The 24,307-nt window shown below is 45.2% G+C and overlaps 1 protein-coding gene across 1 annotated transcript in view; it reads left to right on the forward strand.

The window, feature by feature from the left end:
* The window catches only part of LOC148533749 (cytochrome P450 2C5-like), an 84,862-nt gene that overhangs the window by 51,809 nt on the left and 8,746 nt on the right, over positions 1–24,307 (forward strand). The window contains exons 6-8 of the mRNA XM_088467239.1: positions 5,636–5,812; positions 6,932–7,073; positions 22,257–22,441. Coding sequence (XP_088323365.1) covers positions 5,636–5,812; positions 6,932–7,073; positions 22,257–22,441 — 504 coding nt within the window. The remainder of the gene's footprint in view (positions 1–5,635; positions 5,813–6,931; positions 7,074–22,256; positions 22,442–24,307) is intronic.

Here is a 24,307-nt window from a genome sequence, read left to right on the forward strand (position 1 = left end):
ATTTTTCAAATAATGTCACAATACAGTTGAGAACAATTTTTTGATTTTATTTTCACCACACATTTTTTTACAAATCATGTGCATTTTGACGTACAAGTTTGGGGTCATTGTTACCCACTAATATTTGGTACATTTGTCTTTTAAAAATTATAAATTTTGGACCAAAAATACAAAAAAAAAAAAAACAATTCTCAAGAAAGGAGAGTGAAGTTTTGGCCCTTAAGGAATATGGGGCAAGCACAGAAGGAGTGTGGGAAAAGTAGCCAGTGCTGTCATCATTTCTTTCCCTGTTTGGCTGGGGTAGGGTGGGCGCCAGACCGGGTCCGGGATGTCCTCTGGCTGGCCTGTCCAGAGGCAGATGTTGTGGCCTCTGGACTAGGCACAGGGCTAGGCACATTTGGAGGAATGGCTGTTGTTGTGCCAGAGGTAGAGGATCCAGATGTTCCGGCAGGAAGGGAGGTCGGCTCCACCATGTGCTGGCGAACGAGCTGCTCCAGGGCATTGGCGATTCGGATGTTGGCCCTGGTATTTTCAGCCAGGGCCTGACCAATGGTAACGTTGGCCGCAGCATTTTGCTCCAGGGCCTCAGCCACCCATAGCAGACTGGCGTCCATCCTCTGCAGAATCTCCGTATGGGAATCCGATTTAAAATTGAGTTCTGTGAGGAGTGCCACTGCCTGCGAGGGGGATTGCCCAGGACTGGCTTCTGCAGGGTGCTCAGCCGGATGTACTGGTTCCTCCCCTGCAGAGCCAGCAGAAATTCTGCGGCCAAGGCTCCCCACTGGAGCAGACTCATCCGCCTGTGTCTCTGTGAGAAAAAAGAGAAAAGAGGAACATTACAATCTACATATTGTCACAATACAATTTCAGAGTTGGTTACATCACAACATTTACCTGGGACAACATGAGGAGCCGCAAAGTCTGGCATGTCCGTATCGATGTTGGACACGCCAAACACCTCCACATCCTGGCTTGATTTCTCTAGTTAAATTGCGAAATATTTACCGTTCACATTCTGGGTTGTTTTTTGGGGGCCAATTTGTGGAAGTCGTCGCAATGTCGGTTTGCTCTTTGTAGAAATGTGGGTTTAGCCCCTTTATTTTTGTGCCTTTTCAAAAATCAAGCTTACAAAATGGACACCCCAAATTTTGTCCTTTTTATGGTCTGTTGAATTGTAGGTTTTGGAAATCATGACAATACCCCGGCATGTAAGCATCTTTGGATTGTATCGTAAAGATAAGTATTTTTCTGTCTTTTTTTGGGGCAACATACCTTAACTTCTATTCTTTCCATTTCAGGTTGATGTTTTTCGGATTATTGTGGCCATGCTACCGGAAGCCGACCAACCTCAATTTCGTCCCAGGCGTAGGCATCGTAGGCGTGCAAGGCCCCAGATATATAGAACACGTGTCACCCTTTTTGGAATGCCCGATGATGAGGTGTTAAGGCGATACCGTCTTCCGCCCCAAATCATCATAGACACTCTCTCATTAATAGAGAGTGATCTGGAGCGGCAAATTGACAGTCCTACAGCAATACCACCACTTACGCAATTTATGGCGGTGTTACATTTCTGTGCCTCAGGAACCTTTCAAACCACGGTGGGAATAGTTGCGGGAATCTCCCAATCCTCCTTTTCAAGGATCCTGAGGGCAGTGATGGAGGCCCTTTTCAAGCACCTCCATCATTTTATTAAAATGCCTTTGGATATGGGTTCCCTTAGTGTGGCCAAGGCCAATTTTTACCAAATAGCTGGCTTCCCACACATCATAGGGGTTGTGGATGGTACTCACATACCACTTCAGCCTCCAGCACGGCTGGAGGCCATTTTTAGGAACCGAAAACACTATCACTCACTGAATGTAATGGTGGTATGTGATGCCTCCCTCCAGATCCTGTCCCTGAATGCAAAATTACCCGGGAGTGCACATGACTCATTCGTCATCCGGCAATCAGGGATTTGGCAAAAATTAAACAACCTACAAGCTGGTGATGCGTGGCTTCTGGGTAAGTGGAGACATTTAGTAGATACCAATGCAAAGCTTGATACACAGTGATCCTGATGTTGTCACTTCTTTTTCACAGGAGACAGTGGCTACCCTTGCACGCCCTGGCTGCTCACTCCTTATTTGGCTCCCACACCAGGCCCACAAAGTGAGTTTAATTCCGCACTTACAGCCACAAGGCAAGTGGTGTAGTGCTGTATCGGCCTTTTAAAAGGCCGATTCAGATGCCTCCACCGCTCTGGTGGTGAGCTCATGTATTTGCCGGATATGGTTTCGAAAATTGTGGTGCTGTGTGGGATATTTCACAACATCGCCATAAGGAGTGGTGTCCCAATGCAGCCAGAGGATGCCTTGCCTGAGTATGGCCCCCCCGAGGTTGGTCGGAGGTCAGTATGTGGGGGGGCCATACGCGATGATGTGGAGGCCAGATTCTTTAGGTAATTATTGTCACAAAATAAGTTATTGGACACAATATAGAAAGGTTATTATTGGTCAATCAAATTAATCGGTTTTTATTTTCACTTTTTTCTTTTAAATTAAAAATATTTTGGAATGAAACGATGACTACTTCCTGCTCCCAAAAAATGACTTCATGTGGCCACATTGGATATATCTTCTGGACCCAATTTGGAAACGCAACATTTGTGGAATCATGTTGGCATGCTCATTCGTCAAACAGTTCTTGATTGTTTTTTTTTATTTTATTATGGTGTAGGCTGGATTTTTCAGTTTGTTATCACTGTGTGTATTGATTGTGACCAAAAACTTTGTGTTTATAATTTTTTTGTGAATAAATTTTTGGTTATTTGAAAAACATCATTTCTTTTCAACATTACAAGCAAGTGTAAGCAGGTTCACCCAAGGAAAAGTTGCTTAATGGCTAATCCTGTAATGTGTCAATTTGCTCATTATTTTACTATGCTTTGTGGGTTAAAACCAACACCAACAGGTATTATGTAGAATCAGTATGTTTTAGAATCTTGGCCTAAGCAGGTTTTCCTAAAAATTTACAAATACCAAAAAAAAAAAAATGCTGGTAACTCTCCAAACCTATTGTTAGTGTTAGGTGTTTCATGTGCCTGCTTAAAAAAATCAGCTTTACACAATCTTAGTTACATTAGTTTCAAATACTTGCTGCAATAGTCTACTTATGTAAGTTTAAACAATCTAAGATTTTCAGACAAGGAATGAGACTGTATTCAAAATTTAAATGTTTATTTTTGTTAAATATTTCTGGTAAAACATAAGAAAATTAGTGGCGCAGGATCCCCGACATTCTATCCAGGACCACCAGCAGGCCGATCACATGCCCCCTCATCATTTGGACACACCCGGCTAGCTCCGCCAAACGCCTCTGGTCCTCTGTGGGTTATAGAATTGTGGTGCTTACTAAAATGAATCCATAATTTATGAATCTAAAAAACTTCTCCAGCAAAATCGACTTAGCAAAAAGTGACAATTCTGTTTCAAAATCCAAAAAAACACCAATTAATTTTACAAAACAAAAACTTAAAAAAAACCACACCAAACCCCCCCCCCCAAAAAAAAAAAAAAACCCAAAATCTTGCTACCGTAAACAAGAGATATAAGTATGAGTGTTTTGACATGTGTGATATGTGTATGGGGAAATCAGCTGAGAAATTTAAATACAAACAGATATATAACCAAGCTTTTAAAATACTAAAAAAAGGAAAAGGCACAGACAAATGATTACATCAACACATTTTACAAAAAAAAAAAAGGATAAAATGGAAACATACCGTTGAGAATGACGGCTGGACCAGGAACCACACCATCGTCCTCCACGGAGGTGGGCAAATTTCCTAAGGAGGTCGGCGGGGTGATTACAGACTCTGGAGATAGGGTGGTCAAGAGAGGGGTGGGTTGAGGGGAGGGGGAATTTGGATGGAGGGGAAATCGCCAAGAGGGAGGGGCGACAGGGTCTGGGCAGGCTGGGGTGGAGGGGGAATTTTGGGGAGAGGAGGTTTGGCTGGGGGTTGGGGAGAGGGAACGAGGGTGACGTCTGCGCAGGCGATGACGCCGTAGTCTTCGCTCGGGCCCTAAATGATGTGAAACAAATTGAGGTTAGTTTAGAACATCACCTTTCTAAACGCTAATTGGTTAACAAACAAAAAGGAAAACATGCACACGCAGATATGTGTGAAAAAAAGAAACAGGCCAAACAAGAAAACATGCACACGCAGATATGGGTGAAAAATAGAAACAGGCCAAACAAGAAAACATGCACACGCAGATAGGGCCGGAAAGATAAACATGAAAACCAAACAAAACATAACTTACTTTCCGCTATACGCTGGCGAAAACAGGCCAGCAAGCGGGGCGTCCGCCGTTGAAGGTCGGACCACCTGCGCTCCAGCTGGCCGATCTGTCGGCGTGAGCCGAAGGAACGCAGGCGGCCGCGAACCTCCGCATAGGCGGCACGCTTCTCCTGATTGCTGATGGGGAGAGGCTGGCTGGTGATACGCCGGTCCATCACCTCTGTCAGAACAATAAGCTCCCGCTTGGTGAATGCAGAGGCTCCCATGATGGCAATGGTGTATTTTTAATAAAACAGTTTTAATAAAGACCAGAAAATAATTTTGATTGGCTAATGTAGTTGGTAAATTAACAGGAACCATTCTATTGGTTAGTGTATGAGTCATGTGTTCTACAGGCCAAAAAAACTATTGTGAGTTATGATAGGCTTGATGTAGTGACATGCGTAAGCTAATTTAAATAAAGAAATGAAACCAGTAAAATATGCGTGGGTAAAAACACGGAAAACAAATTGATAATTGGATCAAACATGTATTTTGGATAAAGAAAACCATTGTTTAAACCGTACGTATTCTGCGGGTAAACAAAAACACGGACAAGAGTAAAGTTTATTGAAAAACCAAAAAAAAAATATGGAAAACATGTGAAGAGCAATTAAGCTAATTAATATATTGATAGGCATGATACGATTGAAGGAGGTAGGCTGAATGAACGAGCAGGTAATCGAAATCTGACAGGCCCACTTCCGGTTTGTACTTGTGCGAGCGTTCCCTGCAAGCCACATTGGGGATGTACGCTCGCTATTTGGCTCGCTCGTTAGCTAGAGGAGGGGTCGGGAGACTTTGGGGAGGAAGTTTAGCAGCGTACGAAATTACGAGCGAGCGCTTAAATTAACATATTTCGGCACGTACGCCGAATGTACGAACGGCCACTTGCGTCCGGGTCTGAATCAGGGCCAGAGTGAGATATCTCTCTCCACTGTGAACCTGAACAAACCATATTGCAATGCAAGGGGTGTAAATACATACATTTGTTTGCATGTGGGGTAAATACTGGCTGATTTTGCATGTAGCCCACAAATACTGCACAGCTTTATTATTACTCTACAATTTATATGTCACTTTGGACATCTCCCTCCCAAATCTAAATCTCTCTGCACATTTTAAATCTGCCCCACCTGCAGTGCAGCATGGTGTCACCAAGATGATCAGCTGAGAGAGATCTCTCTCTCTATTCCCATCTCTGAATAAGGCCCATAGATCACAATGATAGACTATATACAGCATATGAAAATAATTTAAAGCTTCAATTTAAGTTCCAGATTTATTTAAAACTTCATTCATCATTTAAAGCTGTACAATAGTTTTCCGACTGTGATGGAATGGCTGCCGGGCGTTCACAAAATACTGTTTGAAAACACTAAAAAGATTGATAACTTTGTAAGAGAGACATTTACAAAACAGAAGAAAGAGCTGGATGTAAATGACCAGAGGAATCTGATTGATGTCTTCCTGGCTAAGCAGCTAGAGGTACAGTATAACTTACATCTTATTATTTAGCATTAAATGTATGTGAATGTTAGTGCCTCCATTCATGTCCCCTAATGTACAGTATGTTTCCTAACTGTTGCCTATAGAAAATCTATTCCCAATATAACAATATACGCCTCATGTTTTAAATAATGTCTGTTTCACAAACCCATAATACTACACAAATTGTTGAATATAGAGATGTAATTGCTACCTCAGACACATGGTGCAGTAATTCTATGTACAATGCTTCTAAGATTAGCTGCCTCTAGGTGACGGCATACACAGCAGCCCTGTCTCTCGGCCACATCAGTGGTCATGTATTTGGGAGCAGGGAGGTGAGTGTCCATTTTTGTGTAGTTATTAAGTTATTATAGGGCAACAGCTATGCATGTGGCATTAAGGAAGGTATTGCTCCACCTAAGAGATATTCACATCCAGCTGTAACTGTAGGATGGGTTCGGAATGCCCGTGCTTGGGATGCCAGTGCTCGGGATCCCGGCGGTCAGAATGCCGACCCCGGCAACCCCACAGGGTTAGGATACCGACACGTGTCGGTGAGTATCCTAACCCTACCACTAAATCTAACTCTCTCTCCCCATAGCCTAAACCTAACCATCCCCCCCTCAGCCTAAACCTATCCACATGCCTAACCCTCCCCCTAGTGCCTATCCCTAACCCTCTCTCTAACCCCATTACTTACCGTCGGGATGCCTTCGGTCAGAATGTTGGCACCGGGATTCTAACTGGTGTCGATATTCCAGTGCTGGCATTCTGAGGGACAGCATCCCGGCCGTCGGGATTGAAACTACATCCCTTAAATGTGCCCCAAAGCAGTTACATGGTTCATCTTCCACAATTCACCATGTACTGCAAACTTACTGTACTATAATGAAGTAACTGATAACTATCTTCCATAGCTACTATGTGATGGTACATATGTGGCTGCCTACAATATTTTATTAAAAAATAAATCACCACTGGTCCTATTTCATTACTAAATAACATGGTAGCTGCCACTTGTTGCCATAAATCTATCTGTATCTGTGTTATACCGTATGCAAATTTATTATGCTAGTAAACAAATCAGTATAATGACATTATATTCATATTGCACAGGGGACGCCAGAATCTGCTTTGTATTTCCACAACGAAAATCTGACTGTACTGGTCAACAGTCTGTTTGGCGCTGGTATGGAGACGACCTCGACCACTCTGAGATGGGGCCTCCTGTATATGATGAAATACCCAGAAATCCAAAGTAAGAAATATATATAGTAGAATCTATATAAAGAATCCCAATGGTGAAAATGCCAGCGATTAAGTATTTTAAGGGTAACCTTAACCCCATCCCTGACCCTAACTGCCCCTCCCGCACAGCCTAATCCTAACCCTCACCATGGGAACCCTAACCCTTTCCCACACAGCCTAACCCTAAAAGCAGGAAGGGGGTGTGTAGGTGCAACTCGGCGCTCCTGAGTGTAAGCAAGTCGTCTGTGATAGTGGTTTCCCTAGTGAAACCAAACAAATGTAATGAAGGATAGATGTTTTGGTTATCATATACAATGGCGCTGCTCCTTGCCAACCCATGCTATAGCTATAAATAAATCTCTGAGAGGATCATTAATGTGAATGATGAATACAGTGCATATATTGATAACAGTTAAAAATAATGGTAAAAAAATATAATGGTAAAAAAATATGCAAGAGGTAAATAGTGATGTAATTCACATGAGAAGACAATTATCATATGATATAAAATTGGTGATAACAGTGCAATAGATGAATGTATGTAACCATGCAATCAAAAAATGGCTAAAGATACAGATACAATTATGATTGGTCAATCAGGCAAGGTGGTATGTAAACTGACAGAAAAAAAATCACTTATCACATACTGTACATTTAAAAACCAGAGTATACAAAGCAAGTCACTGCAGACTTCCATTTAAACCTTGTATCATCTATGCCCGATTCCTTCCCTTCCTTTGTGTAAAAGTACCTGGAGCATACTTACCTACCTTTTAGAATCTCTTCCCGGGAGAAGCCCGGGTAAGAGAAGCAGCATGGGGCCGATGGGGGCGGGGCCTAATGAATCGCGTCATTAAGCCCCCCCCGCGGCAAAACTGCCGTGATTGGGTAAAATTTACATAGGGGGCGGGGCCAAATGCTGTGATTCATGCAGAATCACATCTTAAGCCCCGCCCCTTTCACGGTGACCCACGATCGCCGCGGGTATTCTCCTTATTCTGCCCACTTCACTAGGAAGTGGGCAGAATGCGGGAGAAATGCCTACCCTTCCGGGGGTGCGGGGGGTTACCCGAAAAATCGGGAGCCTCCCGCGAAAACCGAGAGGGTAGGCATCTATGACCTGGAGCCACTGCAGGGCAACCAAGGAACTCTGCAGCATAATACCCACTGGCTCCACATGACCCATTGGGTAGGATCTTGTTTATATCTAAAGACATTGGGCCTGATTCAGACCTGATCGCTAGATGCGGCCGCTCGTTCCCTGCGTATGTAAATTCAGCTAAGTGACGTCAAGACATGCGCTCGCTCGGAAAGGAATAAGCACGCCCACTATGTCTTGACGAGCGATCACTTTGTGTATATATATATGCCCATTAGCGTGTTTAGAGACGCCCACTAGCGCACGTCATCTCCAGGAAGTGTGTGTAACATTGGTACATCGAGGACCATCGGAAGCGATCGCAGCACTTGTGGTAGGCTCTACCCACCCGCAAGCACTGAGAGCAGTTCAGTGTAAAAACCAACCAAGTGACGTGTACTCTGACGCATCTTTGCTAATTATGCACACCCACAAAACTCAGTTTTGATGGCCAGACACGCCTGCGTCCACAGCACCACTCCCCCGTTCACAAGCTCCTTCCCCTGTTACCACCCACAAACGGCGCTATGTGTCACTCAAAGTAATGGCCACTCTGTGTACTACGAGCGGACGATTTCCCCTCGCAAAGAATGGCTTGCGCACGCGCACTGCGAATTAAACGCATGCGCAGACGGGCGACTACTAGTCAGTGCGAGCGGCCGTATCCTAGCGAGCAGGTCTGAATCAGGCCCATTGTCTGAAGTGACTTGTTTTGTTATAGTCTGGTTTTTAAATGTATGTGAAAAGTGTCAATTTACATACCACCTTGCATCATAATTGTATCTGTATTTTTAGCCATTTTTTGATTGCATGGTTAAATACAATAATCTCTTGCACTGTTATCACCAATTTTCTATCATATGATAATTGTCTATTCATGTGAATTACATCACTATTTATCTCTTGCATATTTTTTTACCATTAGATTTTTTTACCATTATCGTTAACTGTTATCAAAGAATGCACTGTATTCATCATTCAGATTAATGATCCTCTCAGAGATTTCTTTTTCGCTATAGAATGGGTTGGCACTGAGCAGCGCCATTGTATATGATAACCAAAACCTCTATCCTTCATAACCCTAAAAAGCAGCCTAGTCCTAACCCTCCCCTTCGGCACCCTAACCCATCCCCCTCAGGCTAACCCTAAACCTCCCCTTCCGCAGCCTAATTCTAACCCTCCCCTTTGGCACCCTACTGTCTAACCCGCAGCCTAACCCAAACCCCCCCCCAACCTTTGAAGTTATCTGCATTTTTCACCGTCAGGATCTTGCAGCCGTTACAGTGAGCTACGCCATCTACATCCTGTTGTCAAATGCAAGCCACTGTAGAGTTCTGTGCCCGTAGTAAAGCATAATGCAGCATGACAGCACAGTGGTTAGCATTGATTCATTAGGTAGTTACATTTTGAAGAAAGCCGATCGGTTGTAGAATTTATGTGACACACATATGTTGTTTTTTTTGTATCATAGCATTCCTGTACATTGGGTGAGAATACTATATCTATACAACATAAACTCTAGTTAAAATAGAACATAGACTAAACTTATACATAATATACCTCAGTATTGTCCTTTTCAATCTCATTACTGATTCTGATTGGTCACTTTTGCTGATGAAAATAACCTATGTAGGGTTATTAATATGGTTCAGAATAGCACATTGCAAACTATTAGAGAAAACAGACATGCAATGCATCCTTAGCAGTGTTCATTCATGCACCCTGCACCTGACACAACTCGTGCAGTTTCTCTTTTCTGCCTGGGTTGTTGCTCTCTGCTCTGGTGCATCTAGAACAATCAGCTGATGCCACAAACTTCTGACATACAGACCAGAGTGTGATAGAAGCACCAGAGCAGAAAGTGACACCCCAGGCAGGAAAGAGCAACTGCAGCGGTGGTGACGGGTCCAGAGTGCTAGAATGAAGACTATCCTTAGGACTCGCGTGGCCTCCATCTAACAGCTACTAGCCCCCTCTTCTGTGATGTCATGATGTCATGTCCTGGGGGTGGAGGGCGGTTGGAGCTGGCCTAGCTCTGGCACTGGTAATAAATATTATCATCTTATATGCAATAGAAATGGTACCATCTGATTTAAAAAAAAAAGGACTCATAGAGAGCTGAGTGGCAGGTGGCAGCTGTAAAGTTAAATAAAATATTATGCATAAAACAGGGATAAATGTATATGCTGATAATATAGCACAGGGGTGCTGCCTGTGTCATTTATCAAGGGGCTGCTGCCTCGTTCAGGGGTGCTCTCCACCCCCAGTGTAAAAAAACCCAACAAATTAATAAGTGTTTTTTTGTGTGTGTGTATGTGTGCGTGTTAGCCACACTTATCAGCAACATAGCTGTGCAGGGGGGAATGAGTATGATTTACTGCCGGACCCATGCCCGGCGGTTGGAATCCCGACAGCGGCATCCCGGCAGAGGAGAAAATCCTGATCGTCAAAGGTAAGTATTTACTAACCTATTTCTACCCCCTAACCCTAACTCTCCCTTAGGGGTGCCTAACCCTAACCTTCCCCCCCAGTGCCTAACCCTAATCCCCCCTTCCCCCGCTGCCTAAACCTAAGTCCCCCGGGGAGGTGCCTAATCCTAAATTCCCCCTGGGGGTGCCTAATGCTAACCCCCCCTTCCCCTAGCCTAAACCTAACCTCCAGGGGGGTTGCCTAACCCTAAGTACCCCCCGGGAACCCTAAACCTACCCCTCCCCTCCTGCGGCTATCCGCGCTTGGCGCCCGGCGTCCCTTCCATCAGGATGCCGGGCATCGGGCTCCCGGCGTATGTCTAATGACAGGCGTCGGCATATTGATGCCTGTCTTTAGATCCTTGTTGCGATATGACAGTCGGGAAGCCGGCTGTTGGGAATAGGTCCGCCGGCTTCTCGACTGCATACCCGCAGGGGTGCTGCTTGTGTCATTTATCTATGGGCTGCTGTCTTGGTCAGGTGTGCTCTTCCCAAATTTTAAAAATATATATTTTTTGTGTGATTGTGTGTGTTAGCTGCAACTTAGCTGCGCTATAATTGCTTGGTGACACTGCTGCAAGACCGCAGTGAGTATGGAGACAGTCACATGACAGGAGAGCAGGATCTACATACCAGTCTTGTAGCTGCCAGTAGCAGTCATGATGACGATGCAAGGCCGTCAACGTCATCTATGAAGGCCAATGCACCAGGGCTTAAGTCAGGCCATGTAAAATCAATTTTTACCCTGTTAAAGAAAAAAACATCTAAATCTAAAAGTTAGCTTTAGAGAAACAAAAATTTGGCAATATACCATTCACTACACGAAGTGGCAAGAAAAGGATATATGACTGGTGGTTCTAGTTATGATGATTGAAGCCCTTCTGCTTGTAGGAGAGGACCAAAAAAAAATTGTTAAAACGAGTAAGACACTGGAACCAACTGTGTGCTCCGAAAAGTCACAGATCCCCTAGGAGAGTCCAAGTGTGTCCGCGGTTGCCATGTGTGAGCCTGACCTTTCTAATACTGTACTTGAAGAGGATCCTCCTTCCACCATTTGTGTGCCCTCTGCAAATGTGGGGATGAGCAACAGAAGTCAACATGCTGACTAAGAAATCGATGATGATTCTATTGAATTGCACCAGGAGGATGAGGAGGATATTTATATAGTTGGCGATAACAAGAAGGATGATGAGGATGTTGAAGATGATGAGGGTGTTGATGGCGAGGATGTTTGTGTAAAACCTGTAAATCAGGCAACAGTTGTTGCCCATGGGGGGAAAAATCCCATTGTTGCCATGCCTGGGCAAAGGACCAAAAAATCCACATGTGTGGAATTATTTCCACCCAAATCTGGACAGCCTTTGCCAAGCCATTTGTAACTGTTGCCAAGTAACAGTGAGTAGAGGTAAGGACCTTAACCATATAGGAACCTCCTCCCTGTTAAGTCACTTGCAGCGCATTCATCTAATTGCAAAGGGTATTTCAAATTCAGAAGTTTTGGGGACAAAACAACAATCAGTCCAGTGTCACCTAGCTGCTTCTTTCTATCTAGATCCAAGTACCTGCAATTTCCACCACCAACACCTGCATCATCGTCAACATCCTCATTCGTGATTGGAAGTAGTCCTGCATCCAATTTCCTCTCCTATCTGTTGTTCCCCAGAAGGATCCTTGAGTGCTACGCCTGCTGCTGTTGCTGTGAGTGGATCTTCATCCCAGAAGGGGACCAGGAAGAAGACTACTTTTAGTTAAACCAAACAATTGACTGTCAAACAATCCTTTGCATGTGGGAGCAAGTATGAGAGCAGACACCCAGTTGCACAGAGGATTACTGATACCATAACAGCTATGCTGGTATTAGATGTGCGTCCAGTATACGCCATTAATGCAGTGAGTTTTAGACAGTTAATGGAGGTCCTGTGTCCCTGCTACCATGTTCCTTCTAGATTCCACTTCTCTAGAATATCAATTCCCAATCTGTACAAGGACATAAAAAAAAACCTTATTAATGTCATCTGAAAAGCCATTGTGCCCACTGTCCACTTAACCACAGATATGTGGACAAGTGGGACAGGGCAAACTAAAGATTATATGATGATGTGACAGCCCACTGGGTAGGAATATTGCCACCAACAGTGGAAACAGCAGCAGCTGCATCTAACAAATGCCAGCTCATTCCGAGGCAGGCTACTCTGTGTATCACCAGCTTCACTAAGAGGCATACCACTGAGAACCTCTTAGAAAAACTCATTGCAGAAATAATTGCAAAATAGCTTACCTCACTTGGACTCTCCTTGGGATGTGTGATTTCTGACAATGCCAGCACTATTGTGTGAGCATTACATGTGGGTGAACTCGAACACATCCCCTGTTTTGCTCACACAATTAATTCCCATGTTTTGCTCACACAATTAATTTGGTGGTGCAACATTTTTTTTAAAAATGACAGGGGCATGCAGGAGATGCTCGTGGTGGCCCGAAAGATCTCGGGACATTTTTGACATTCAGCAACTGTGTGTCGAAGATTGCAGCACCAGCAAATACCGTTGAATTTGCCCTGCCATCAACTGAAGCAAGAGGTAGTAACTAGGTTGAATTCTACCTTCTATATGCTTCAGCGGATGGAGAAGCAGAAAAACGCCATCCAAGGCTACACTACGGTCTATGACGTAGAGCATGGAGCGGGAATGCACCTTAGTCAAATGCAGTGGAGAATAATTTTCATGTTGTACAAGGTTCTCAAACCCTTTGAACTTGCCAAATGTAAAATTAGTTCAGACACTGCCAGCTTGAGTCAGGTCATTCCCCTAATCAGACTTTTGCAAAAGCAGCTGAAGAAACTGAAGGAGGAGCTTATATGGAGTGATTCCGCTAAGTATGTCGGACTTGTAGATCAAGCCCTTCATTTCCTTCAATAGTATCCAAGGGTCGTCAATCTCTTGAAATCAGATACCTATATTTTGGCAACCATACTTGATCCTAGATTTACGTCATACCTTGTGTCTTTCTTTCCGATGGATATAAATCATAAATCAACATCGACAGCCGCCCCGTTTTGCTGCGAGCCCCGAGCGAGTGAAGTTCTCGCTTGCACCGGGGCTCGTGCACGCGCAGTGCACACGAGGCGCGTGTGCACTGCCCAGCCATCGACCAGCTTGCGAGTGCAATCTTGCTTGGTAGCGGGTCTGAATCAGGCCCTTAGTCTCCTGTCACCCAGCCGACCTCCAGTTCTGCTGTCGTTTGTATTGTGTTATTCTGCCATTTGTGTCATCCAGGTGGCACAGTTCGCTTATCATCTACCTGCCATTTGTGTCATCTTGGCGGCACAGTTCGCATACCTGTCCTCTGCAGCTCGTGTCATCCAGGCAGCACGGACAGTACTCTGTGTCCAGAGTATGCAGCACAGCATCAGCTGCTTGTGTCAACCTGGTGATACAGGCCACACTACAGCATCAGCTGCTTTTGTCAACCCAGCAGCACAGGCCGCACAACTGTGTCAGCTGCTTGTGTCAACCCGGCGACACAGGCCAAGCTCCAGCTCATTCAGTACACCATCCGGCGTACCAACGCCAGTGACTTTATTATTGCACAGATCTTCATCTGCCACAACCTGCCAAGTTACTCCAGCTCTCAAAGCTGCTACACAGCCCAGAGGCTGCCCGCCCACAGGCTGCTACCAGCCCAAGGGCCGCATCTCATCTATTGGCTCACAGGCTACAGCCAGCCAAGTCATTTCCAGCCCTCATGGCTGCTACCGGCATAAAGGCCACATCTCATTTACTGGCCCCCAGCCACAGCCACTCTCCAAATCAGCTGTTCAAGCTGTTACACGGCCGCATCTAGCCAAGGTGATACCAGCCCTCAAGGCGGTTGCAGGACAATATCCTACAAATCATACCTCAGGCTTAACACTATCAATTCTTCTGCCAGTGGCTGCACCAATTATAAAGTATCAACTCTTTTTACTTCAGTCTGTGGCTGCGCCAACTATCAACTATCTATACTTCGGCCAGTGGCTGCACCAATTATCAAGTACCAATTCTTCTTACTTCAGCCAGTGACTGCACCAACTTTCAACTATCAATTCTTCAGCCAGTGGTTGCACCATCTATCAAGTGTCAACTCTTCTTACTTCAGCCAGTGGTGCACCAACTATCAACTATCATTCTTAGTTCAGCCAGTGGCTGCACCAATGATCAAATATTAACTCTTCTTACTTCAGCCAGTGGGTGCGCCAACTATCAATTCTTCAGCCAGGGGCTGCACCAATAATCAAGTATCAACTCTTCTTACTTCAGCCAGTGGCTGCACCAATTATCAAGTATCAACTCGTCTTTCTTCAGCCAGTGGTGCACCAACTATCAACTATCATTCTTAGTTCAGCCAGTGGCTGCACCAATTATCAAGTATAAACTCTTCCTACTTTAGCCAGTGGCTGCACCAATTATCAAGTATCAACTCTTCCTACTTTAGCCAGTGGCTGCACCAATTATCAAATATCAACTCTTTTTACTTCAGCCAGTGGCTGCGCCAACTATCAATTCTTAGTTTCGACAGTGGCTGCACCATTTATCAACTCTTCTTACTTCAGCCAGTGCCAGTGCGCCAACTATCAACTATCAATTATTTAGCCAGTGGCTGCACCAATTATCAAGTATCAACTCTTTTTACTTCAGCCAGTGGCTGCGCCAACTATCAACTATCAATTCTTACTTCAGCCAGTGGCTGCACCAATTATCACCTATCAATTCCTCCTTCAGTCAGTGACTGTATCAATTATCAACTATCAATTCTTCAATCCTCAAGGGGTACCCCAGCAATCATCTTTGCACAGTTTTCAGCTCTATTTATCATCCAGTTTTGATTCCCCCAAGGAATCGTGACAGCCAGCTAGCTGGATGCAACCTTTTGGCCATTAACTAGATGAAAAAAAATCAATATTGTGAGCTGTGAGGTGGTCAAAATTGTCTGGAAATGAGTGGAAATAAATGTTATTGAGGTTAATAATACTGTAGGAACAAAAACAGGCCCATTTTATGTGATTTTAGCTGTTTTTATGATTTTTTTTAAAGAAGAAATCCCCAAAACCAAAATACAAAACACAGAAGTATGGTTTTGGCAAAACCAATCCAGATCCAAAACCAGAGGAGATACAGATCCAAAATCAAAACCAAAACACGGGGTTCGGCGTACAGCTGTAATCTTAACACCCCCCTCCCTGGTGCCTATACCTAACCTCCCCCCTAGTGCATAAACCTAACCTCCTCCTCCTCTCCCTGCACCCTAAACCTAACAACCCCTCCCTGGTGCCTAAACCTAATTTCCCCCCTAGTGCGTAAACCTAACTTCCCCCTGCCCGCACCCTAACCCCCCCTCTCCGATGCCTAACCCTCTCCCTAGTGTATAACCCTAAACCTACTAGCTAATGCTACCCTCTGCCTGCACCCTGATACTTACCTTCGGGATGCCAACATCGGGATACTGGTGCCGGGATCCCGACCTGTCTGGATTTTGGCGCCAGTATTAAGACCATTGGCATCCTGCATTCCGGGATGCCGGCTACATCCCCTATATTGCTGCAATAGCAATTGTCTATATATCGGTCTTTTACTTGATCTTATAAATGATGTACAGCTGAATCAATGCTTCTATGTTTTTGCACCACACCAGCACTGCTGCAACTTGTGGTGATTTGTATACTTAATTATCGAAGACCAGTTGGGGCTGGATAATGAATAAGTCCTCATGAGTGGTGCACTGTGAACTATGATGACTTTGATGTAGATATAATAAGGACTATCATGTATAACAGTCAGCATTATATTCTATTAATGTAACATTTTAGATATTGTTATTCAAATTATATGAATTTTTAATTGACAGATATTGTATTTCTCAAGATATATGGACTGTATGGGCTGGGGTACAGGGTACAATATGCCCCCCTCCCAGGGCCGGTGCAACTCTAGTGATCCAAGACCACTCTGTTCTATGGGCCTGATTCAGCAGCATATTCAATTACGATCGCAGCTGCAATTTCATAAGGCATGCAGCTCTAAATATATGCTAATGCTTGCCAAAGCTCAGCCGGCATATGGAAGCCCACTGCTGCCTTCTCATATCCGTCCTACCTAATTTTTCTGTGTATACATCGGTACCATCGACGTACATCGGCCCGCCACGCTGCGTTTACAGTAGGTCTGTCCAGCTGCAGCAACTGCAAGCCTCGTCGCACGCAGTGGGTATTCAAGCTACGTATGCACTCACAGTGGCTAATTTATGAGAGGCACGCCTGCATTTTTCTGACCACTCCCCCGTCACCAACCCCAAATGCTGCCAGTCTGTCACTCACTCTGTAATGGATGGCTGGGTGCGCCCGTAATCACTGTGCGATTGCTGAACATGCGAAGTGCAGCTTGTACGCATGCGCAATAACAATTGTTCGACTGCGGGCCTGGTACATCTCCTCTATCACTGGAATGTCTTGATGAAAGCGCTCTCTTTGTTCCTCGAGATTAGCAAGTTGCTGCGACTGGCGGCAATTTGATAACTGGCAACTCTGTACAGGGAGAGAGAGAGAGGGTGGAGGATTAAGTTGTGCTGGTATATCGCTGCTCGCTGCTCCAGGTAGGCTGCCTTGAGCTCGCTTAGTGAATAGTTTTACAATATGAAAATAAAGTGCAAGAATCTCCCAAACAGGTTTTGCTACATTGGAGGACAATATGAGAGGAGTGCCTGGCTCGCATTCAAGACCATCATCACAAACTTTATAGGCAACCATTGAAGCCCAGACTACAAACATGTTATGCAGGAACTCCTGCGGATCTTCCAGGCTCTTGGTGCACGTATATAAAGAAATTTATTAGGGACCTGCACTTTACTCGGTTGCTGCTATGTAGTGATAGAATGGAGTCCCTAGAGAACCCCTACATAGATGTAACATCAAGGGTATATCACTAGGCGCTACCACATAAGTAAGAGAAACAAAATATTAGATACAGTAGGTATCACGTATACCAATACACAAGAATGCAATAAAACAAAGTGCACCCGGCAAGGTATATAAACTTTTCTATCTTCAAACCGATTTTCAGAAACAAGGATATCTTTCCAAGGTTCCAATCATAGTCAATCAACGTACTGGGCACTTCTTAATCTCTCAATGTTCCGCATCCATATAATGACATAGAAGAGAGAAGAAAAGGGATCCAATTAACAGTGCAATACTATAAAGTTTTAATTTTGCACAAAATATATTAAAAATTCTCATACATATGATACATTTATATGTGTATATAATATAAACTCCACCAATAAAAATTAGAGATGAGCGGTTCGGATTCTATGGAATCCGAACCGCTCCAAACATAGGGGTCCGAGTCCACCCGAACCCTGTTCGGGTGTTCCCCGCCTGACTCAGATCCCTGTGAAAGAATCCGACGACAGAGCTCCTCTAGTGTAGGGCAGACCGCTGTGATAGCGGTCTGCCCTACACAGACACAAACATACAGCCGCCAGAGGCAGCTGTGTGTTTGTAACAGCAGCCAATGAGAGTCAGGCAGACTCTCATTGGCTGCTACATGGAGGGAGTCAGTTGGAGCTCACTCATGAGCTCCGTCTTCCGGCTCCCTCCGCGCATAATAGAGCAGAGCGGACGGCGGCAGGAGCGGGAATTCAGGTAAGTTTTTTTTTATGTGTGTGTTTGTAAGGGGGCACTACTGGGGGCATGCTAATGGGGGCACTGCTACTGGGGGGCATACTACTACTGGGGACCTGCTAATGGGGGCACTACTACTGGGGGTCTGCTAATGGGGGCACTACTACTGGGGGGCATACTACTACTGGGGGCACTACTGGGGGCCTGCTACTGGGGGCATACTACTGGGGGCATACTACTACTGGGGGCATACTAATGGGGGCACTACTATTGGGGGGCATACTACTGGGGGGCATGCTAATGGGGGCACTGCTACTGGGAGGCATACTACTACTGGGAGCATGCTAATGGGGCACTACTACTGGGGGCCTTCTATGGGGGGCATACTACTGGGGGGCACACTAATGGGGACATGCTAATGGGGGAAATACTACTACTGGGTACATACTACTACTGGGGGCCTGCTAATGGTGACACTACTACTGGGGGGCATACTACTACTGGGGGCACTGCTACAGGGGGCATGCTAATGGGGGCACTGCTACTGGGGGGCATACTACTACTGGGGGCCTGCTAATGGGGGCACTACTACTGGGGGCACTACTACTGGGGGCCTGCTACTGGGGGCACTGCTACTGGAAGGCAGACTACTAGTGGGGGCATGCTACTGGGGGCACTACTACTGGGAGCCTGCTACTGGGGGCATACTACTGGGGGGCATACTACTACTGGGGGCATGCTAATGGGGGCACTACTACTGGGGGGCATACTACTGGGGGGCCTGCTAATGGGGGCAATACTACTGGGGGGCATACTACTACTGGGGGCTTACTACTGGGGGCACTGCTACTGGGGGCATGCTAATGAGGGCACTACTACTGGGCACCTGATAATGGGGGCACTGCTACTGGGGGGCATACTACTACTGGGGGCACTGCATAGGGGGCCCTACTACAAAGGGCACTGTATAGGGGGCACCACTACTGGGGGCATTGTTTAAGGGACACCACTGCTGGGGGCATTGTATAAGTGGCACTACTACTGTGGGCATTGTATAAGGGGCATTACTACTGTGGGCTTTGTGTATAAGGGTCACTACTGTGGGCATTGTGTAAAAGGGGCACTACTGTGGGCATTGTGTAAAAGGGGCACAACTGTGTGTCGTAACATAAATAAGAGACACTACTTTATGGTGTAATGTGAATCAGGGGCACTATGTGCGGTGTAATGTGAATAAGATTGTGCACTGTGACTCCTAGGGCCGTAGCCCACTTTGTAAACAAGTACTGTGATCTGCTGGCCGTACCCCACTGGGTGGGTGCACTACTTTTCATTTCTGCCACTGCTGTGTAGCAATGTGTCATAGATGTGCTTTATACTGTGGTGTCTGTGCCGCTACTTTGTTGCTTGGTAACAAGTCAGCTCACTGCAACCTTTGGCCAATAATGGTGAAAACTATAATTTAAACTGTAAGGTGGTCTAAATTGACTGTAAATTACAGGAAATTAAGGTTATTGAGGTTAATAATACTCTAGGGGGAAAAAAAAGCCCAATTTATGTGATTTTAGCTTTTTTTGTCAATTTTTGTAAAAAAATCCAAATCCAAATCCAGTCACCGCAGTTTGGCAAATCCAAATCCAAAGCCGGACGACGAATTAGAACCAAATCCGGCAAAAATGGTCCGGCGCACATCCCTAATAAAAATAAGGTAATCAGGGCGTACCGAAAGGAGTGGGTGCATTGAAAATACACCTATACTCGCATGACTGAAGCTCACACTTTCCGGGACCAGAAATCTCCATGACTGTATCGGCATGCAACCAGGTAGGTATTTCCTCTGTCAACAAAGCAAGAGGTCATCCAGATATCCTTTTCACCAACACGTTTCAACTCACATATAAGAGTCTTTTTCAAGGTGATTACCTTATTTTTACTTATGTTTCTCTTACTTATGTGGTAGCGTCTAGTGATATACCCTTGTTATATCTTGGTGCGCGTATGTCCAGAAGATTTCCTCAGCTCTCATTTAGACTACTTTCCTGGAAACTGCAGCTATCTCAGCAAGGAGCAAGGAGAGCGCTTTTATCTAGACAGTAAAGAGAGGAGAGAGGTACCAGGGCCGTTGGGATGTGAATATGCTTGTGGACTATTGCTGGTGCCTCAACAGAGATGTTCCAGGTGCAAAACAAACACAAAAGTCTTAGAAAAGGTCCTTTCTTCCAGAATATCTGTATTTGTGCACCATTTCATATTTATACTGTACAGTTGATGCAAATGGAAGTCTGTTTTGAAGGGAATTGGTATGAAATACCGCCGGCCGCATGGCCGGCAGTTCAATTCCCGGCAGCGGCAGCCCGACATCAGCAGAGATCCCGGCAGTGGAAGCCCGACAGCGCTGGAAATCCTGATCGTAGATAGGTAAGTATTGTCTAACCTAACCCCCCTAACCCTAACCCTCCTTAGGGGTGCCTAACCCTAACCTCCCCAAGAGCCTAACCCTAATCCCCCCTCTAAGTGCCTAACCCTAACCACCCGCTTCCCCGCTGCCTAAACCTAAGTCCCCCAGGGGGGTGCCTAACCCTAAATCCCCCCCGGGGGTGCCTAACCCTAATCCTCCCTCCCCCAGCCTAACCCTAACCCTCCCGGGGGGTGCCTAACCCTAAGTGCCCCCCGGGTGGCCTAAACCTAACCCTCCCCCCCACAGCTGTCCGCTCGTGGCGCCCGGCATCACTACGATCGGGATGCCGGGCGCCGGTCTCCCGGCATCGGGAAAATGCCGGGCGTCTACATCTAGATGCCCAGTATTTCACCCTCGCCAGGATATGACAGTCGGGAAGCTGGCTGCCGGTATTAAGGCAATCGGCTTCCCGATTGCATACCGTTTTGAAGCAATAAACATTATAATTTCCAAACTTTTATATAATTTATTTACAAACTATAAGTTTCTTAAATTTGGGAGAGCAAACATACCTGACCTGATTGAGCTGTGGGCCCGATTAGGATCCAACAGGCCAAGCTGCGTTCGCCCGCAGCCGTGCAACTCAAAGTATGCAAATTCCGCGATCGCACTGCAAGACATTAGTACACCCACTGTGTCTTAGTGTGCGATCGCGGGCAGTATTAAAGACGCCCACTTTCCCTTAGCAACATACGGCATCTCCAGGAAGTGTATAAGACAATCGTTAACATCGAGGACCTTCAAAGGCATACGCAGCACTTGTGGTTGACACTACCCTACCACAAGCACTGCGAGTGCTGCAGTATGTTAAACAGCCAGGCGATGTGTACTATGACGCTGCCTCTTAATTATGTACACCTTAGGAATAGCGTTAAGACGCTCAAACACACCTGCGTTCGCAGCACCACAACCCTGTTTCCTTCAATCACCCTCTGTTACCACCCACAAACGCCTCGTCCTGTCACTCAATCTGGCAAGGCATCTTTGCTTCCCGTGTGATTGCTTCCTGATCACAGTGATTGGTTCGTGCACGCGCACTGCGACTTTTACGCATGCGCAGATAGCTAACATCAGCCTGCAATGTGTGAACGCAGCTTTGCGAGTGGGTCTGAATCAGACCCTAAGTGAGTTATATTTTTTAATTCGTCGTCCACTACATATAAAAGATCACCTAGGAAAACCTTGACCTCAGAACTTAAAATGTAAAACGCAGACCAGTGTTATATTTCTTAGACACAAAGATTTTTCATATATTTCATTTTAATTTAAACCGCATTCCCATAAGATAAGCCACACCTGCAGGTTTTTTTTGCCACATCTATTTTGCCATTGCAGTGCGCTGTTAGAAAAGCCAGAGCCACTTGATTGCATTTGTCCCCAGGCTAACAGTTGCCAGACAGCCCCGGATTGCGGATCTAGGCTATAAATATGCGATTGGAATTAAAATGTATACAATTTTTCTTTGTTGGCAGAAAAAGTGCAAAATGAAATTGACAGAGTGATTGGATCAGCTCGACCACAGACAGAGCACAGGAAACAATTGCCATATACAGACGCCGTCATTCATGAGATTCAGCGGTTTGGTGACATTGCACCCAATAATCTCCCGCATGCAACTACTCAGGACATCACCTTCAGGGGCTATTTTATTCCAAAGGTGGGTTTCATGTCAAGGAGGAGCAGTCAAGGGAGCCTCCCCAGTCATACTCCTTATATTTGATACAAAAATTATTAGAATAATATGAAGAAGATATTTATAACTTTTATAATTATCTTCTTTGTTTATTGTAATCATTTTTATATTTAACACTCACCAGCTTTGTGGAGCTCTCTAGGACTGCAGGGAGATGAGAGATGAGGCAGAAACAGCTCAGCCTCAATTCTGTATAGTCAGATACTGCTTGCTGTGTGGGGAAGGGGTCCCACCACTTGCAGTTAGCTGCACAGAAAAAGAGCTAATAGAGGCATGCCTCTGAGTATTGGGTGTGTCTTGAGCACTGATGGACACCTTGGATGTGTCATGTGATCAGGTAGTGCACTGCAGTGTTTACAGATCAGAGCACAGTCAGAGAAGACACAGTGATGCAGGTAGGAGAATCAATGGACACTGAAGCTTAGTGTAGTGAGGGGAGAGTTACAGTGAGTAGAGGGTGAGACAGGCTCCCAGCACTCAGACCCATCTCCATGTCTGCCTCCCCAGCCATTGACCTCACTGTATGTCATGGTTTTTAATATTTGTTAGTGCATATCATAAAGTTGCAGTTTGTAATGGTTGTTCAGAACAGTATTCATAAAAAATGTAAAATTGCACAAAGCATTTAAAATTAAACACACACCCACACTCACAATATTTAAAAAAGTGTTTAAGTAAAAAACATGGTAGTGACTATGATAATGGCTCTATATGAGTAACTCAGCATGTAGAGGGATGAGTTCAGTATAAGGTTGTCCTCACCTTTCTTTACAAACAGTGGAGAAGTTGCCAAGTGGTCAACCAATTAGTTCCTAGCTAGCATTTATTAAGTACATTCTATAAAATGTTAGGCAGTAGCTGATAGATTGCTATGAGCATCTTCTCCACTTTAGAAGGTTTGATACATCTTCCTCTAACTGTATTAAAGAAGATCCTATCAAGGAAGCAAGGTATAAACCATGGCCTGGAGGTCGCCATGGTGGTGGGGGTGTTGGAGACTTCTATCCTCCAGTTACTACTTCCAGCTCATACCATCTGATCCATCCCTCTCATTTGAAGAGTCATGCTATTCGACTCTTCCAATCAGTTCACTTTCAAGTAGCAGTCATTTATCGTCCCCCTGGCCATACCTCCAAATGCCTTGACTACTTTCCTTCCTGGCTCCCGCTCTTTCTCTTCCCTCCAGACCTTCCCACACTTATCTTAGGTGACTTCAACATCCTTACCCTCACTTCTTCATTTGATCTCTCCCAATGGACCTCCTCATCCTATCATGTGAGTGGACACTCACTTGATCTGGTCTTCAATCACTACTGTAACATTTCTGATTACACCACTTCTTTATTCCCCTCTCTCACTCTCACCTTCTCTCTTCTAACGTATTTATTTCTCTGTCTCCACATCTACCTCCTAAGACTAACATCACTGAGCATTACATTGAGGCTATTGACACCATTTCCTTATTCCCCCTGCTCAACATTGTTGCTCACAGACTCACTACTCACCCTCGGAGATCCATACCTCAACCCTGGCATTCCAAATGCACCGGATACCTGCAAAAGTGTTTATGAACCACAGGGCAACAGAGGAGGTAGTCACAATCTAAGACAGACTTCCTCCATTTCAAATTTGCTCTCATCCTACAGAGCTGCTCTCTCCCTCTCTAATCATTCATATTTCAAGAGCCTCACCTCCTCCCAGTCTTCAAATTCCCAGTCTCTTTGCCACTTTCAACTCCCTCCTCTGTCCAACCCCTCCTTGCCTCCACTCCTCATTTTGTGCCTTTGACTTTGCCATCTACATTACATATAAAATTGACTCCATATGTCA

The sequence above is a fragment of the Taudactylus pleione genome, unplaced genomic scaffold, assembly GCF_031769625.1.
Source record: "Taudactylus pleione unplaced genomic scaffold, aTauple2 ptg000070l, whole genome shotgun sequence".
NCBI lineage: Eukaryota > Metazoa > Chordata > Amphibia > Anura > Myobatrachidae > Taudactylus > Taudactylus pleione.